This window comes from Apodemus sylvaticus, chromosome 11, assembly GCF_947179515.1.
Source record: "Apodemus sylvaticus chromosome 11, mApoSyl1.1, whole genome shotgun sequence".
Lineage (NCBI taxonomy): Eukaryota > Metazoa > Chordata > Mammalia > Rodentia > Muridae > Apodemus > Apodemus sylvaticus.
The window spans coordinates 36,821,373-36,841,012 of record NC_067482.1 but is presented as its reverse complement, the minus strand read 5'-3'; the positions used below and the strand labels follow the sequence as shown (position 1 = coordinate 36,841,012).

The 19,640-nt window shown below is 45.8% G+C and overlaps 1 protein-coding gene across 5 annotated transcripts in view; it reads left to right on the top strand.

Moving 5' to 3' along the window:
• Positions 1 to 18,729: 18,729 nt before the first annotated feature.
• Dcun1d4 (defective in cullin neddylation 1 domain containing 4) overlaps positions 18,730 to 19,640 on the top strand; it is a 72,216-nt gene continuing 71,305 nt past the window's right edge. For all 5 annotated transcript variants that reach the window (XM_052198655.1, XM_052198652.1, XM_052198651.1 and 2 more), the window contains exon 1: positions 18,730 to 18,845. In XM_052198655.1, the coding sequence (XP_052054615.1) occupies positions 18,821 to 18,845 (25 nt within the window). In that variant the 5' untranslated portion in view covers positions 18,730 to 18,820. The remainder of the gene's footprint in view (positions 18,846 to 19,640) is intronic.

Sequence of the window (19,640 nt, the reverse complement as noted above, 5' to 3'; positions counted from 1 at the left end):
TGGAATACAGTAAAGTCTTAGGATTCTATTGCCATGAAGAAACATCATGACCATTGCAACCCATATAAAGGACAACATTTCATTGGGGCTGGCTTACAGCTTCAGAGGTTGAGTCCATTATCATCATGGTGGGAAGTGTGGCATCACTCAGGCCGACATGGTGCTGGAGGACCTGAGAGTTCTACATCCTGATCTGCAGGCAGCAGAATTGTCTCACTGGGCATAGCTTGAACATATATGAGACCTAAGGCAGCCTCCACAGTGACACACTTTCTTCAACAAGGCCACATCTCCTAATAGTGCTACTTCCCATGGGCGAAGCAATCAAACTCACAAGTCTAGGAGGCTTGTACCTGTTCAAACCTCCATAGTGTCTTTAACTCTCATGTTACAGCAGAGAACTTCAGGCTGAGTGGTTTAAATAACAGACTTATATTTCTATAGCACTGTATTGTAGAAAGACCAAGCTCAAGATATCGGCCTATCACTGGCTTCCATTAAGCATCTGTTTTCTGGCTTGCAACTGGCTATGTTCTCATTATGCCCTTGTTTGAGAGAACCAGGTAGTTTCTCTTCCTCGAGGAATATTACTCTTGTTATGGGGGCCAGCACCATTACTTCACATATATTTAATTCCCATTCAAAGGCCCTATCACTAAACACCATTACATTGGGGGAGAGGTATTATGTTAGGTATTTGATTGGATGCCATAGCAAAGCACCACAGACTGGTGTCCTACAAGCAACTAAAATTGATTTCTCACTTTTCTAGAGGCCAGAAGCCCAAGATCCAGGCATCAGTATACTTAGAATCTGGTGAGGGCTGACTTCCTGGTTCATGGGTATTGCCCCCTGGCTGGGCCTTCATGTGGTAGAAAGAGCAAGGTACTCTCGAGAGACCACTTTTACAAAGTCATTCATTCATTCCACTCATGAGAAAAAGGCCAACCATAATCACCTATCACAAAATCTGCTTCTTGAGACCATCATATTCAACATGGGAATTGAGAGGCACGGTGACAGGGTGGGAAGTGTTATTAAACCTCTAGTTTAGCTGGGCGGTGGCACACACCTGTAATCCCAGCACTCTGGGAGGCAGAGGACGGTGCATTTCTTGAGTTTGAGGCCAGTCTGGTCTACAGAGTGAGTTCCAGGACAGCCAGGGCTATACAGAGAAACCCTGTTTTGAAAAAACCAAATCCAAAAAGCCAAAAACCAAAACCAAACCAAAACAAAAAAACAACAAAACCATCTAGTTTAATAAGGCATCATGGTAGAACCTGACTTAGGAAACTGGAGAAGACAGTATATTCATTAAACAAAGTGGAAATGCCTCAAAAACGTGTTGTTTTGAAAATTGCTGGTAGTTGACGATTTCATTGATGTGTTGGAAGAGCAAACTGAGACACTTACCTAGAAGTTAGTAACAGTGAAACAAAATCAGTGCAGGAGAAAAGCTAAGATACACAGTGGAAGCTCAGAAGTTCTCACCTTTGGGTGGAGGCAAATAATGAGAGCAGAGAAGAACAGAGAGCGGGGAAAACAAGCCCTGAGAGGTGGCTCCAGGTAAGAGCTCTGGCTGTCCTTCCAGAAGATTCCATCTGGGTTCTGAGTAGCCACACTTGCCGACTTGCAACTGTCCATAGCTCTAGGCTTCAGGGATCTGTCTGATAGCCTCTTCTGGCCTCCCTGGGCACCTGTCCATGTGTGCCATATACTCACCCAGACACATGCACATTAACAATAATAACAGGGGAAGGTACTTTCCGATCCTGGACAAAATGGAGGAGACAAAATCTCCACTGAGGGACAGATGCCCTAGAGACTTCTCGCAAGTCCTAGCTCTTCACAGGATGCAGACGGATGTCAGGTGGCTTAGGATTATAGGTTTGTGAGTTATTGCTTCAGCACCTTTAATGCCTGAAATAGCTATTTCTATACTCAAGTAGCCCATGATTGCATCCAGACTGATGTGCCTCAAGAGGAAAATATTCACAAAAATAACACATTTAGATTCTCAGCATAGCATCAGGCGTAACAGAATACAAAATAATAGCAAGTTGGGTAAATAATAATTCATGGAGGAAATAACTGTTTTATGTTGGTGCCCCACAGAAAGCAGACCAGGGGAACCTGCCATTTATGTGAGCTGCCTTGATAAAAATCTTACTAAAGAGAACTCTGACCTTGACAGAATAGCTTCTCTGTCATGTCTCCATCAAGGAGGGAGCTAGGGATGGGGCACTTGTGGGCTTTGGACTTTCAGAGACAGGGGGTACTTTGAGGGCAAAGACTGATTGAATTTGTATTTTTAAAAGCAAATATAGAATTAATGTTAGGAAATTTTTTGTTTCTTTGTTTTGTTTTTGTATACAATCTCTATCCAGGCTGGACCGGAACTTCTCCATGTCATTTCCCCATGACTTTATATTTCTGTCCTTCAAAGTGTGCACCACCATGCCTGGTTTATGGGGCACCGGGAATCAAACACAGCACCTTGTGCATGCTAGGCAAGCACCCTTGGCCACTCAACCAACTGAGCTACATCCCCCAGTTCAAGAGGGTTTTATTTTAGGATAGATGGGCTCAAATGAGCTGCTATTGAAATTACTTATGCTTAGGCAGTTTGTGCTGGACACGGATGCCTGATGGGATTTCTGTTTTGCAAATCTCATCTACAAATTACAGTTTCTACTATGTTCTCATTGTAGCACAGAGCACAGTGTCTGTGTAGGTACTCTATAGACATTCATAGAATTAGTAAGTTAGTTATTAAAGAGAGGGAGAACAAAGTTAATGCTCTCCCATGCCTATACAGGCAAGCATATGGTAGTGGATTCCTAAGGCTATCCCCCTAGAGTTTGATTTAATAGCTGTAGAGGGCAGGTGATCTGGGGACTTCGCTGTTGAGGAATGCAAGCATAGTTGTATGGTGATTACCTTACAACACACATCAGAACAGAAGTGGCACACATCTTAAATACCAGCACTTAGTGGGAGAGGCAGGCAGAGCTCTGAGTTCAAAGTCATCTTGGTCTACAGAGTGAGTTCCAGGATAGCCAGGACTACATAGTAAAATCCTGTCTCAAAAAAAAAAAAAAAAAAAAAAGACTTTTAGTTTTAGTGCTAATATGAGGAAAAAGCTAAGACCTCAGAGCTGTCTTTTACTACTGATCCTAGGTAATCTAAGAATGATGTCTCAGGCTGGAGCAATGGTTCAGAGGTCAAGATCACTGGCTGCTCTACGAGGGGTCCTGAGTTCAATTCCCAGCAACAACATGGTGGCTCACAAGCCCTGTAATGGAATCGATCCCCTGTTCTGATGTGTCTGAAGACACTGGCTGATAGAGGAGAAAGCAGAATGAATTGCAAATCCCAGCTGCATGACCCCTAGCAATCTGTGCACCTGCACGTGGAACACACACGTGAGCACATGAGGGAAGAGGTGAGAGTTAAGGCAAAGAGAAACTGAAGCGATATTGTTATATGAAGACCCTTTGGATTGCAGTGTCTGGTCACAGTAAATGTTGTCAGAACATTATTTTTATCCATAATAGCATGCCTAAATTGGAATGCTTTATTAAGTATTTCTATTGAGGTGAAATTCACATAACACTAAACTGTTTTAAAGACAAACATTAGGTTTTCCCTGAGATTGCACAATTCTAGCTCAAAAATATTTCAACATCGTGATTAAAAAACCTTCCCACTGAGCAGCTCCTTCCCAGGAGTTACTCTCTGGAGTTCCTGCCAGGCACCACGGACTTTCTCTCTTTCTAAATTGTCAAGGGTGGCCTTGGACATGTGTTCCTTCTGCCTCAGCCTCCACAATAGCCTGCTTACAGGCCCGGTTGCTGCACCGGGTCTGGTATGTGAGTGCGTTTCCTGAATGTCATCTGAGTGGTCATTCATACTGTGTGTGACCTGCCTGGATCTTTTCACTGATCGGAGTGTTTCAGGGGTCCCCCATCCCCCCTCCCCGTTCCAGCATAGACCTACACACAGTTCACCCCCCCCCCCCACGGATAACGATGTCCTGCTATGGATAAACGATTTATTGTATTTATTCATATGAAAACCTTTGCAGCTTTTTGGCTACTTTGAACTGTGCATTGTTTAGAATTGCTAGGCCATTCTATTCACAGGTAATTCTATGTATAAAAATTTTAAAGGAACTGCCAAATTATTTCCCAGACTGGCAGAAACATTTTATGCTGAATCAGAAATAGATAAAGGTTTAAAGGCCCACACCATCACTGACAACTACTGTTTATTAGCTTTTAATTACAGTCATACTCAAGGGAGTGTGCAGTTCCCTGTGGTCTGGTCTTTTACCTAACAGTTAGTGGCCAATATTTCCTTTGCTCATTGATGATGTGTATTTATCATCTGGGGAAATGTTTACTTGATGATCTTGTCCATTTTAAAATTTGTGGGTGTTTTTTTGTAGTTGTTATGTTATAAAAGCGCTTCTCTCTCTCTCTCTCTCTCTCTCTCTCTCTCTCTCTCTCTCTCTGTGTGTGTGTGTGTGTGTGTGTGCATTACTGGGAATTGAAGCACTGAATACACACACACACTCATACACACATACTCTCTCTCTCTCTCTCTCTTTCTCTCTCTCCTTTTAATTTTGAGCTTACTAAGTTGTTGTCAAGGCTGGCCTAGGACTTGTATTTCTCCCTAGGGACCTGATTACAGGCCTGGTATGAGAGTTCTTTACATACTCTAGATGCCTGGCCTTTGCCCAACCATGGGCACTATAGTTTTAAAATATTTTTTATAGCTATACTTACTTCATTCTTATTAGTGGTCAGTACCTTTTCTCTCTTTCCTCATAAGAATCAAGTAAATCGTCTACCTATACAGATTGCCTCTTCTGGATGGTTCATCAAAACTGGGACTATGCAAGATGTAGCTAGCCTCTTTGAGTTGGCATAGTCTTTTCAAGATTCATGTTTCAATATAAATGAATTATATACTTCCTTCTTATCACTAAATAATGCTCCACTGTGTGTGTATGTGTGTGTGTGTGTGTTACATTTTATTCATCCATTAATTAGTTAACGGATAAACAATGTTGCCAGGAACATTTCTATGTTAAGTGGACATGTGTTTTTGTCATTCTTGGATATGTACCAAGGAGAGTGGGTGGGTTATGGGGGGTCTCCATGATTTGTCCTTTGAGAAATTACCAACTGTTCTTTCAGTCTGCGGCAGTCCTTACATTTCCACTAGTCAGGCAGGAAGGCTCCAGCTTTCCCAACCTTTGCCAGCCTCCTGCCTATTAGGCAAGATTTTCAATATTGGCCAGCATAGAAGGTATGAAATAGCATCTTCTTATGATTTGCAATCATACTTTCCTAAAAAATGGGATGCTGAATACCTTTTCCTTGTATGGGCGTGGAGGTATGCATACATATTCAGGTATGTGCATGTGTGTCTGCTGTTATGTGTGTAGAGGTCAGAAGTGAGCCTCCGGTGTTACTCCTCAGGAGCTTTCTATTTTGTTATTTTTGATACAGGGTCTCTTAAACTTGTTCAGCAAACTCTACCAATTCCTGGTGCCTTGGGAACATTTTCATGGACCGATGAATACCTGTCTTATTTGTTGATGAGGATGTGGGATGCCAGACATCAAGAGTGTGCTATTTGTTTTTGTCTTCAAGGTGAGGTTAGTGTCCTTATTTAAGCAGATATGGATTCAAGGTATCTGTCCTGGCCAAAGTCACACATGGACACCCTCTCCTTCATGACAATATTGGGAGGTATGGCCTTGAAGGGGTTGCCACATCCTAAGTGGCAGAGTTCATATGTGTGAATTATGTCTTATGGAGGCTGGAAGGAACTTGCCATGTCTTCTTTGTCCTTCTGCGATGTGGTGTTTGTCCCTTTTTGTGCTTTTCGTTCTTTTCTGCCATTGGAAGCCACAACAAGAAGGCCTTTAATTGCAGCAGATAGAGGCAATTAAAGATCTCTGAGTTCAAGGCCAGCCTGAGTCAGAGCAAGTTCCAAGTACAGAATAGCTTAGGTCCCGACCTTTAATCTGGGTCACTGGGTCATCCTTCTGCTGGAGGCCTACAGAAGGGCAATGGGAGAAGGAAGTGCTCAATCTTCTTCATCTGCTGCACTTACCTGCCAGCACATCTCTTGGAACCTCCTTCTTCAGGATTCCAGCTAACACAGAAGACCAGCTGGAATACCTAGCCTCGTAGGACGGAGCAGCCACGAGACTTCCCATTCACAGCTGCCCATTTTTGGGTTAATTGGACTACAGAATGTAAGTCCTTCCAATAATTTCCCTTAATACAGAGAGACATTCCAAAAGTTCTGTGACTCTAGAGAACCCTGACTAACACACTCATCTTAAAATTCTTTTCTGTTTCCGAGTCAGAAAACCAGCTTTACCTGAGTTCCTAAACAATTATGGGCGCGTATGTGCTTTAGGTTCCTGCAGGTGAAGAGAGTGTCAGCTGTGCCTCTGTTCCTGGTGCCTGAGACAAAATATCCACAAGTGAATCAATCCTTCTTGTGATTCAGGAAATGATTGAGTTTCTATTCTCCGCTAGAGACGGGGTTAAGTCATCAAAGATGGAGGTTTTGCCCTGAGGTTCAGGTGGCCACACGGAGCAGAACTTTCCATGGAAAATTCATGAGAAGGTAAGCCTGGCAGAGAGCATGAGGGCTGGTTAGATCAGAGGGGCAGGCCAGACAAGCTTGGCCTCTTGAGATCCTGCTTGTGACAGAGACCTAATTTGAACCAAAGAGAGGCATTTTGGAAGGGCAGGGGCCAGGCTAGGTGAATGGATGCAGAGACGAGAGATCTCTCCAGGCAAGACTACTGTTTAGTTTGTTCTCTGGGCTTGGAATGCTCTTCTTTCTAATTAGCCTCACCTATTGGTCCTGATGCATGTGATACCAACCCTCAGGGGGTGTATTATTCGCTTTCTTGCTGCTGTGACAAAAATACCTTGAAGAGGGGCTGGAGAGATGGTTCAGTAGTTAAGAGCACTGATTGTTCTTCCAGAGGTCCTGGGTTCAATTCCCAGCAACTACATGGTGGCTCACAACCATCTGTAATGGGAACTGGTGTGTCTGAAGAAAGCGACAGTGTACTCATACGTAAAATAAATACATCTTTTAAAAAAGAAATTATTGCCGGGTGGTGGTGGCGCACGCCTGTAATCCCAGCACTCTGGGAGGCAGAGGCAGACAGATTTCTGAGTTCAAGGCCAGCCTGGTCTACAGAGTGAGTTCCAGGACAGCCAGGGCTACACAGAGAAACCCTGTCTCGAAAAAACCAAATCCAAAAAACCAAAAAAAAAAAAAAAAAAAAAAAAAAAAAAAAGAAAGAAAGAAATTATTTAAAAAATACCTTGAAGAGAGAATCCTAAGAAAGAAAGGGTTTGTTATTCATATTTGAGGGTACTTTATGATGGAGAGTCAAGATGGCGGGAGCTTTGAGGCAACTGGGCACAGTGTGCCCACAGTCGGGGAGAACAGAGCTACTAAAGCGTATGCTTAGCTCAGGATCTCCTTTAAATTTTTTTATATAAGTTTTGGCCTCTGTGAATGTATGTGTACCGCGAGCACGCCAGGTGCCTGAGGATGCAGAGGAAGGTGCTGGGTCCCTTTCTTTGTATGGTCTTGGCTGTTCTGGAACTCACTCTGTAGACCCAGAACTCAGACAGAGGATTGCCTCTGCCTCCTGAGTGCTGGTGCCGCCACCACCCGGTGAGCAGCAGCTTTTAACCCCTGGGCCATCTCTGTGGTCCCTTTGTTCTTCTAAACAGTCTAGGGTCCAAGTCCGGGGAATGGCACCACCCACAGTGGGTGGGTCTTCTCCCTTCCATTCATCTCATCAAGATAATCCCTCAAAGGTACCTCCAGGGGCGCAGCAGAGGGTGATTCTCAGCGTGTGGACTTCTGAGTTAGCCATTCCAGGGTTATCCCCTCCCACTACTTGTCTTCCTGACTGGATCATGCCTGGAGTCTCAGCTAACCTACTCATGACTTTAGAACAAATTAGAAAAGGGTGATGTGTTTGCCAGGATAGAACCAACATTTGAAAAACCAGCCAACTTTCCCTGGAGATGACTGTGGTTCTTGGCTTGGTGAGCTCAGTCCACGTGGGCTTAGCTTTGTACAGTGCCCAAACTACAATTGTTCCCAGGAGCCGAACCACACAGTTTTGGTTACACACGCTCTGAAAAACTGCTCCTTCCAGTTCCCGCTAAGATGGCGCCTTTATTTTGCTAGTTAAGGGTCGTCTAATTAAGGAAGGTTTCCTCTAAGCTCAGAAGCCCCATAAAGAGAGCAACTGTGGCTGTTTGTCGTTTCTAGAGCTGAGTGTGCTGACACATCAGAAACCCTTGATAAACGATGGTTGTTTCGAGAATGTATGAGTGAAAGGTTGAGGGAGTAAATAAATGTTTGTCATCTGCTTCCCCAGGACTGCCTTTCCTCCCCTGAGTGGAAGCTCTGGTCTCCAGCTGCTGTGAGCCCACAGGTAGGGCCTCGGTTTTGCCTTTACTGTTTTAAAATTCCTGGAAAGGGAGTTGATTGGCCCAGCGGAGATCACATGCTCCTAGAATTGGGGTGGGGCTTCCTGGCGGGCTAACTTCATCAAGACTTTGGTAAATACTGGGATGCAAAAAGAGGGTTTCCTTTCGAGTAAGAGATGTCAGGGTAAGCCACGAGAGCGGGACTGTTGTTGTCCCCAATCTATGCCTCTGCAGGCGTTTCAGGGAAACTCCTGGGGCTGCCGTGGGGGTAGTTTTCTGAGCTCACCTCTACCCCGCCTCAGCTCCATCGTTCCATGCCCTTTGTCTTGGTTCTGAGGCAAAATTCGGTTTCAGTGTTAGAGAAGACCTGTGGATAAAGCCATGACAGTGGGCAGCCTTGGTCCCGCAAGGCTTGATGGAGGTGAGTGAGCGGGGAGACAGACAGGAGGCGTGGGCTGGGGGCTAAAGAAAGTAGTTGGGGTGTTCCCCCCCCCCCCCCCCGTCGATTTCTTACCTGATCTCTCTTTCCTCCCAACTCAGTTTACCCAAGAACAGCAAGCCTGTCATCCGCAAGGATCTGAGGAAATGAGATATTGTAAAGGCAAGTTTGTTTGTTTGTTTGTTTGTTTTCGACACAGGCAGGGTTTCTCTATGTAGCCCTGGCTGTCCTGGAGCAAATGGATCACAATATCCATCATTGCTCCCTTAGGGCCCAGTCTGGTAGGTTCCCAGAAGGTCTGTTCTCTGCTCGGGGTGGTGTCTGATTGGCTAAAGTAGATCCCAAGGTTTGTATGGGGAAGCCTGCAAATCTAAAGCAAAATACCAGAGATCATGGAGAGGAAGGGTTTATTTGACTTCTGGCTCCACGGTTCGGGTCGGTGACTGGGTAACTTGTTGTGGACCTGTAGTAAGGCTGCACACTGTGGCAGGAGCTCACGGCTGGCAGGAAAGATGGGCCTTGCAGGGAACTCGAGAGGCAAACTCGAGAGGCAAACTCGAGAGGAACTCGAGAGACTGGAGTACCACAGCCCTTGGTACTCTGGGCCATGCCAAATGGGTTGTTGTTCCTGCCCCCACCCCCACCTCTGCGACCTAAGTTTTGTGCCTAACTGAGGGCTTATCCTTTAAATCATGTTTTTTTTTTTTTTTTTTTTTTAAAGCGGGGAGTCGGGGTGGCGAGGCATTCCAGATCCAAAGGATGGCAGGGAGACCAGGGCAGCAGAAAGAAGTGTCTCTGTCTCGTGCCGTTAAGTTGTTAGATGCTCTCTTCTTCTCGTGCAATCAGCCCCACAGTTTCCTAGGAAGCTCATATAACCTTGGACCTTGTTGACTCTTGCTTCGATTCTCCAGGCTCCTTCCCTGTGATTTTTGTTCAAGCCCAGTGTAATTCTCTTCAACCTATAATACAGATTAGGAACACTGAGGCTTCCCTTCACCAACTAAGGCTAGGTCAGCAATATGAATCATGTTGGACAAGCCATTCATTCAGGTCCCCTGGGTATCTGGAAAGGAAGCCGGAAAAGGTAGAAGGCTCGCAAGGGGAAACTAGTGGGAGGGAGCACAACTCTGCCCATGTGCCTTCCCAGGTGACAGTCCTGCTTTGGGTCCTGCTCTACTATTCCTCAACATGAGATCCTGCTTTAGATCTGCTCTGCCGCCTAACAAGGACAGGAGGGAAGGCTCCTGGCCTGGACCAAAGATCTGAGCTTCTCATTAAATGCTTCATGGGGATGGATAAGGGGCTTACGCTCAAGGGCTGTCCTCAGTGTGCCTGGTTACCACTGAGGACAGCCCTTGGACTCAGACCCACCCGTGTTCAAGGGCTCCGAGAATGTCAAGGGTGAACAAGCAGTCCTGGCTAAAAGATTGTAGAGGAAAATGATAGAGCATCTGGTTAAAACAGAGTGGAGGCGAGCCTGAGGGCTTAACTGTGACCCTGGGCAAGTTACCTTACCTCTGTGTGCTTTGACCTCCTCTTTTGTAAACCGGGTTATGCAAAAGAGCCTACTAGGATGGTTCAGAGGAGTGAGTTAACGCGGGGATTCAGAACAGGACCTGGCACAAAGGGAGCGGCAAGTTTAGTAAGATTTCTGTGCTGAAATCTGGTACTTGTGGATTCTTGGAAGGTTTTTTGCAAAGCTGAAATTATGAAATGTAAATGGAGGTTGTTAGAGTTCGGAGCCAGCAAAGGTGGTGGAGACGGAGGGATAGAAACTAAATGGGCCAGGGTGGCGTTCATGGCTGGACTCAGGATAAACGACTGTAACTGCAGGATGCAGGACAGGCCAGCTAGAAGCCCATGTGGCCCCCTTGGCGGAGGGGCAATCAGTTGATTGGGGTCCTGGAGCCCGGAGAGTGAGGAGAGGACACCATCAGATGACAGAGAAGGCTTATATAAGGACCATGGGGGCTGGAGAGATAACTCAGTGGTTAAGAGCACTGATTGCTCTTCCGAAGGTCCTGAGTTCAATTCCCAGCAACCACACGGTGGCTCACAACCATCCGTAACGAGATCTGAAGTCCTCTTTTGGAGTGTCTGAAGACAGCTACAGTGTACTCATATATAATAAATAAATAAATCTTTAAAAATAAAAGGACCGTGGATAGGGCGCGGAGCCTGGGAGGACAAGGTGGCCTCAGAAGCAGCAGCACTGACTTGAGTCCAAGTTGGAGTTGGAAGAAAAATCTGGAAGGAGATAAAGTCTGTTCTTGGCATTTCTGTCCCAAAGAACAGGACTGCTCTTGCCCAGTGCCTAGGATCCTCACACTGAAGACGCCAGCAGGAGCTCCTTAGTCTGAAGCTGCTGCCCTCACCTACCTACCAGCTCCTCATCAAAATTCATATTCGAGCACGGGCACAGTTGTCAGCCATGCTTAGGAGGAAAACTAACAGAGAAGTTAATCCCACCCTGACAAAGCTACAGGTAACCACTGACTGTTGCCTGAAGTCCCGGGACTTCAAGAAGGCAAAACCTGTCAGCCATGATGAATGTCTTAAACCAGGCATTCTTAGTGGAGGAGGGTGATGGGTTGGTTCTATCTGTGCTTCAGACCTTTGATAGAAAATTATCAATGGCTCTGAAAAGGGTCTGAGACTCCCCAGAATGCTGAGGACATTGCCCTGAGGAAAATAAAGTAATAGGGAAATATCTGGGTTAGTTGAAGGAAATAATTTTCAGGTGGGTAAATACGGGCCGGCATTTGAACTACATGTGGGTGTTTGAATGTTCTATTCCAAGTTTGGAGCCACTGAATTTTCTTGAGTGTGTAAGATACCTTGCTTTTGTCCCATCAGCGTGACACCCATGTAGGTTGTAGGTAACATCCATTAGGGAAGAGTATATGGTTGGAGGTGTGAAGAGTCTAAGGCAGCTTCAGCTATGTCGGTAAGGCTGGAATCTGCTGAGTCGTGGGGTTTGGGCATTCTGCACACTAGACCTTTCTTTCTAGTACAGGAAGTTCTTACCCCATAGTGTAGAATCATCAACGAACGAACATGTATTTCCTGTAGCTTCTGCTCTCCTCCCTCCCCTCCCCCCTTTCCCTACTGCAGTCTGTCTTCTCCATCCACTCTCCCAGAATGCTTCACTCTGCCTTAATGAGATGCTTGGCTGCCTTGCAGCCACTGAGCTCTGGAGATGGATGGGGTCTCCTGTACCGCTCTGAGAGGGATGTTAAAAGACATTGTATTCATGAAAGCAGGAGAGAGGAGGCAGAAAAACAGAGAGCCCGACATCACACAGAAGCCATTGTACAAGGAGAATGATTATTCTTTCTGTCCATCTCCGCGGCTAGCTGCGGTCATCGAAGAAATGCTATATTCATGAGAGTCAGCACCAACGTCAGGCATTGTTTAGAACTGGGAAGTTATTTCTTCTGAGATTGAATCAAAGGCAGCATCATTAGGACTTGATTAGCTCGATGTGGAGTAAGGAGAGAATTCAGAGGCCGTGTGGTAAGGAATGAATACATTTTTATTCAAATTCTGTTAATTCCCTAGGCAGGTGTAATCTTGACGAAGTGAAAGGCCCTGGATAGAAAGGAAAACTCAGCTGAAGCATCCCATATCTGCTCTAGAAAAAATGGCTAGTTAAAAGATCTACCTGATGACAAGAAATCTTGGAAGTTAGAAATATTAAAAAACAAATAAACAAGCAAACCAAAAATTCCTTTATTGCCGCTATAGGCAAAACAAACTCATTGCTAAATGAGACCAAATTGGAAACGTGGTGCTGAGTCTAATTGGAAAATTCTCAGCTCTGTTAAGGGATCCTCCAGATGACTGCTTCATCAAGAAAGAGTCATTTTTAGTTGAAATTATCCCTGAGTTGGGAAGAAGCCAACTCTACCAGACAGGCGTGCGTTAGGCTCATTGGGACAGAGGACGAGCTCCTGGGCGGGGGAGGTCATAAGCTCCTTCTTGCTGCCTTCTCCAAATTCGAGAAGTAGTTTTATGTACTTGACCATGTCATCCTGAATTATACCTTGGTGAAATCATTCCTGTTTTTGAAGATGAAGAAACTAAAGCCCAGACAAGTTGGCTTTTTTTTTTTTTTTTTTTTTTTTTTGACAAACCCTTGCTATGTAGCCTTGACCTTGTCATCCTCCTGCATCAGTCTCCCAGGTACCATTGTACTTGGTTCTTAGATAAGCTTAACGGCTTCCTTTGATGATTGGAAATGGTAGGGTCTTTCGTAATCCCGCTTGCCTCATCGTACTGCTCAAAATCATTTGCTTTCCCGTTCAGTCTACCAGATTCAAAGCATCTTAAGCAGGGTTGGGAAGGTGCCTTGGTAGAGAAGTGTTTGCTGTGGATGCACTAGGCCAGTAAAAAGCTAGGCCCTTAGTGTAGGCGTGAAATCTTAGAGCTGGAGTCAGGCGGACCCCTGTGGCTTGCTAGTTAGCCATTCTAGGTGAGTAACAGATTCAGTGGGACATCCTGTCTCAGACAAAATATCATGGGGGAACAGTTGAGGAAGGCACTTGACAGCACACTGATCATTGCATATTTGCACCCAAGTATATGCTTACACACACACACAGTGTTTGATATCAGCAACTGTGGCTTCTCAGAGAAGAGTAATTATTTCAAAGTACAAAGAAGAGAAATCATTCATTATGGGAATACAATATGAGTCTCTATTCATAGAAAATCTTCTAGAATGTACTTCAGTTGGCTAATTTTTTGGATATTAGCTTTCTGTACTCACGGGACTTCTCTGTGCGAATTCCCAATATGAATGAACATGACTTTTTCTTTGTTAGACAAATGTTGTCATGTTCTGTTGTAGTAGGCCGCACTGGTGACTTGTCCTGGTGAGTTCGCTCTTGCATCTTTGTCTCTACCTTCACTGTTAATTTTAGAAGCTAGAGATGAATCCAAGTGTCCTGGTTTACTTTCTGTTGCTCTCAGAAAGCACTGACCAAAAGCAGGGAGAAAAGGATTTATTTGGCTTCCAGATTTCAAGCCATTGTCTAGGAAAGCCAAGGTAAGAACTCAAGGCAGGAACTTTGTGTAGGGATCTGAAGCAGATAACTTAGAGTTATTGCTTTCGTTTACAACCCAAGGATAGAACATGTATCTGGGGAAGGCATCACCCACAGCGGGCTGGTCTTAGCCTCAGTGATCCTTAATCAAGGGGAAGCCACAGAGACATGCACACAGGCCAATCTGATGGAGGCAAGAACTTAATTATGTTCTTCCCTTTCCCAAGTCACTCTGGTATGCATCAAGTTGTCAAAACCCAACCAGCACACTAACTAGTTAACTATCTACTATCCAGTGAGGAACTAGCTTAGGTAAAAGAAAGCGGTGGTGTGAGCATCAGCACGCAATGGAATGTGATAGTACTGAAGGAGTGGTAGCCTTAGCAACGGTCTCACCATTGCTTAGGGGATGGTCCCTGAACCTGTGTTCCAGGGCTCAGAGTTAAAAGTGTTAATCGTCATTGTGCCAAGTATTATAAGCAAGTATAGAACCCATTGTTTTTACTATTTTGAAAAAGTGAACAGAAGTGTTCCTTAAGCCAAAATGTCCAGTGAGGAGTAGATTCAAGAAGGGTCTTAAAATTCTATGTGTTCATTTAAGAAAATCTTTGGGGGACACGCTACAAAGATTTATCATTTATTTTTATGTGCCTGTGTATATGTGGAGGCAGGTACCCTGGGATGGATTGAGAATCCCCAGAGCTGAACTTGTGTTCTTTATACAAGTAATGTTCTCTCTTAACCACTGCGACACTTCTCCAGCTTCCCATTTTGAGGTTATATAATAGATACAGTGGTGGCTAATAAGAAAATAAAAGCACCATTAAAGTGTCCACCCCTCACAACAGGGTTTTTTTTATTTTTTTTATTTTGTGTATTAAAGTACATTTTAAGCTCACAGTCTACTAACATCAATTTTATAAAGTTTGAGGAAATTGACTACCCTGTCCTCTATGAATACATATAAATTTTTATTCATTTTCATTTCCATATCCTGAATACCTACTTAGCCCGACTGTTGATAAATTGAGGAGTTTCACATACTCTCTCTGGAATCAAAGGTTACATGAATTCCAACATGCTATGTTTCCTTTCTTACTTCAAGCCTTACCAGGGACACATTTATCTACTAATCTAAGCAGGTTCCATTCTATTTAAGTCTTCAGGGCTATGGCATTTTTAATTCAGTACCCCAAGCCTAGTATACATAGGACAAACAGACATACTGGGATTTGTGATATTGGGAGGAAATGTCGAAACCCTCGAACCTGTGCTATTCTTCCTCTCACTAGACTTCCATCAAATTTTCAACTAACAAAATAGGTAAGTCAGGCACCAGTGAGCATTCCAAGTGAGGGCTAGTCCTGATTGTCAACTTGACTCTATGTGGAATGAACTATAATCCAGAGATGGAGGGCACACCTGTGATCCAGAGCTTGAGGATGGAAGACACAAGCTTTTGATCCGGCTCTTGAGGCATAGTGGCCAAGAAAAGCTTAGGCCCAGACAAGGGAGCACACGCCTTTAATCCCAGGAGACAGAGGCAAACAGATCTCTGAATTCAAGACCAGCCGGAGACAGAGCAGGTTCTAAGTAAAGAAGAGCTTAGGTCCAGGCATGGTGGTGCAGATCTTTAATCTGGGCCACACCTTCTGCTGGAGGCCTTTATAAAGATAATGGAAGAAGGAAGGCTTTTTTTTTTTTTCTCTCTGCCTGCTTGCACTTACTTGCTAGCACATCTGTTGGAACCTACTTCTTCAGGATTCCAGCTTATACAGAAGACCAGCCGAAACACCTAGCGTGTGGGACTAAACAACTACTAGATTCTTGGACTTCCCATTCACAGCTGCTTATTGTTGGCTTAGTTGGACTGTAGACTGTAATTCATACCAATAATTTTCATTAGTATATAGACATTCCTATGTTCTGTGACTCTAGAGAACCCCAATATACTTTGTAACTTGTTCATATCGTTAATGTTTTAGATCATAACCAAGAACAATGAAGCGATATGCTATACCCTCAATTCTGCCCACCCCCAAGTTTTAAGACATTTGCTACAACCCCCTCCCCCAGATTTGAATATAAAAGATGGTATTTCAGTAAACATATCTACAGGGGAACCTTGCTATTTGGGAAAGTTATCAAATGAGAAAAAATTGAAATAACATTATTTGTTGAATGATTCCTCGAAAAGGCCATATTCCAAATATGAAGGATAGAATTTGTATTAGCATGGTAGAACTTTTAAGTAGTTGGGGAGAATACTGTCTCAGGAATCTGAGATTTTTCTCATTAGGCCAGTATGGTGATGGAGAGATGTTGACAGGAGCTGGGAGCTCGAGTTTTTAAAACTTACTGCTTTGTTCTTGGGTAGTCCGATAACTTGGATTAGACGCTTAATTCCTTTTAACCTCAGGGTTCATATTCTTATAATGAGGAAGTTGGATTTGGAATCTGTGAGGTTCCTTTCAGATATAAAATTCCCCAATAGTCGTCATCTGCTTCCTTCTTAGGAACAGTGAATCAGTGTCCACTATTGGAAGCCACTGTACTAAGTGCGGGAGGACTGAAAGCAACCCTAACAACTTCCCTGACCATGAAGATTTATAATCTTATGGATGGTTGAGATGTCTGGGTGATATTCACAGAGCATCATTTAGTTGTTTTATTATTCATGAGACTTGTGGAGTAGTGAGGCTCCGCTGACTAAGAAAGAGTATTTCCCTCTCAATCCTAAGGCTCTTGCTGACCATGATTGGCCCTGACACCTTACCTCGGACTGCCCTGGTGGAAGCCACTATTTGGAACCTACCTACTGCCCCTACCCTGATCTGGGTAAATCTGTATTTTACTTGAAAATAATCAGACTGACCCTACTGGAATGTAAGCTGAGAAACAGCATAGATTAGAATTCTGTTTATATATATATTTTTTCCTGGATACTGTACATCAAGGAAGTGCTGAGAGCCAGGGAGAAAGCAAACTGGCAGGTCCTTTAGATTTAATGATCTCACAATGATAAAGTTTGCTGCAGATAAATCAATACAGCAAATTAATAGCTAATATAAATCACGGGCTTATTTTAATTTAGAAGTACAAAGAAGCGAGTCCTTTTCTGTGCAAAACAACATGGGAAACAAAACTCAAACACATACAAATATTATATATATATAAAAATCTCAGAAACACGAATAAACTGTAGTTCTTGCTAGATTAGGCTGAAATCAGGAACAGAATAATGGGCACAAGAAGACTTTGCCCAGAATAAGCACCTTTTTTTTTTTAAATTTTAGAAGCTCTCTACCTAGGAGCCCACAAGTACTTTCCTTTGTCTATGAGGCTTAGTTACAATTCTATCCTGTTAAGGAGACCCAAAAGAATGCTCTATGAAGAATTCTTGTCTTCAGATGCAGTTCTGATATTTGCAATTTGATGAAGTGAATCATGCATTTGAATGACAAATATGAAAGACAGCATTATTGGGATTCAATTTAATTACAGAGAAATAGAGGATGATGAGAGGTAACATCACAGTAATACAGTGACATAGGTGACATGGACTGTCAGCTATTTTGTTCTTGTAACATTTGTCCGGATTTTAGAACTCTGCAACTCAAGTGCCTGGGCTGTAGATTTCAGAATCCTAACGCTGATCCCTTTGTTATCTTTGGTCGCATCATCCAGTGTTTGTGGCGGAATCTACAGGCTTTCCAGGCTGTGGTTGGGCCAGGGTTGTTGGAGGTTTGGAAGTGGAGTGTGTGTTTGCAGTGGGGGCGGGGCGCCCCTCCTTCAGTATCTCATAGCGTTATTACATTACCATAATGATTGTGGAGAACTGGTTTTTAAGTACTGAAAAACGCAAAGAAACATAATAAAAAGCAGTATTTTGATTTAGGACACTTAACAATCACAATCACATTAACGCTTCCCTCTGCTAAACCACGGTTTGGCCAGATTCGACTTTTGTTCCTTAGACTTATAGTCAGGGGACCTGGCTTGTCCTGGTGCCAGGCTGATCCCAGAGCCTAATGTGGTTCTGGGTTTTTCTCTTACTGTCTGGGGACCGCAGTGGAGTCTGACGGACAATGCCTGAAGCATTCGAAACCTTTGGCGCAAGTAACGTATGACTCTGAAAAAGAGGCGCATTTCCAAAGTTGAGGACAGAAAGGTTGTGGCATAAAAGGGAGGAAAGCGGAGATTTTTGTTTGTTTGTTTCTATTATCTCTGGATGGGTAACGATTGATGAGAGCTGGCACGACCTGGGTGCAGGCAGTAGCAGGATCCAGCCGACCGCCACCCAGGGAACACTGTCCCCGTGGCCCGGAGCTTGGCTCCAGGTCCCTCAGCCTGCCTTGTTTCGGATGCTCAACCCAGGTTCTCCGTTGGGCTCTCAGTTGGTCTCCCGCTCCAGGATCCGCCCGCCACAGGGCGGGGCTTCAGGGTCAAGGTGGACCAATTCCCCAGTCTCGCCCCTGCACGCGCTTTCGGACCCCTTAGTGACTGACAGCCGTTGGGTCCAACCTGCGGCTCCGAATAGTGGCCTCCACTAGGGGCGGTCAGAGGCGAGGCGCCGGGGCCAATCATGTTGCAGTCTAGGGGCGGGGCCTCCTTGCCAGCTGCAGGCGGCGCAACCAGCACTTCGTCGGTCAAATGAGAGCCGAAAAGGGGCGGTCCCCCGGTTGGGATCTAGCCAATGAGAAGGGCGGGATGGGCGGGCCGGAGTAGAAGCAGCCGGTCCTCTGTTGCGAGCTAAGGTTTGGGGAGTCGGTAGGGGGACCGCGAGTGGAGCGCGGGAGCCCGGGCGGCAGGCGGGTGTGAGCTGCCCGAAAATGCACTCGGATGCTGCAGCTGTCAGTGAGTAGCACAGAGCCAGCGGTCCCGTACACCCCGTCCGCTCCTGCGCTCCCTTCTCCACTTCTCCGGTTCCGACCGCGCTGGAGTCCCTGGCCCGGGAGCGGGTTGATACCCTCTTGGAGTCCGAGGGCCGTGACGCTGCGGGCGGCTGGGGCGGGGGCAGGGGCGGCGGGGAGGGGGTGGGGACTGGCTGGCTTTCTGCGGTTGGGGGAGGGGGGACGTAGTCTGAAGGCCGGGGGCCGAGAGTCGGTGGTGCACGGAGGTGGAGACGGCGGCGGGCGCTGGCAGCTGGGGTCGGAGGTGGTACGAGCGTGCAGGGAGAGGGCCTACGGCCCGAGTACGGGGTGAGGCTTGCGGGGCCCGAGCGGTGCGGTCTACTGGGGGAAAGGCGGGGGAGTGCGGGGGGGGGGGGAGCGGGGGCGGGGACAATGGGAAGGAGGGCTGGGGGCGGGGGCGGGAACAATGGGTGGGGAGCTGGGGCAGCGGCCGGGCCGGTGAGGGGCTGGGGGTTGATGTATCGGGGGCATGGAGTGGGAGACGCCGCGGTGGGATGGGAGAGTTGTGGAGTCCGGAGTGCGGGACGGCGGCCGGGAGAGGGGAGAGGGCTTGGGGGCAGGTGTTGGGACAGGGGGTCCCTGGAAGAGTGGATGGCGGATAGGACTGCGGCGCAGTTTGGGGGCTGAGACAGGGGTCGGGGAGGGTGTGCGGAGTGAGTTGGGAGGAAGAGTAGGTGGGGAGGAGCTGGAACTGGGAGGGCTGTCATCCTCAGGTTCGGTGCTCTTGGGGCGGGGTGGG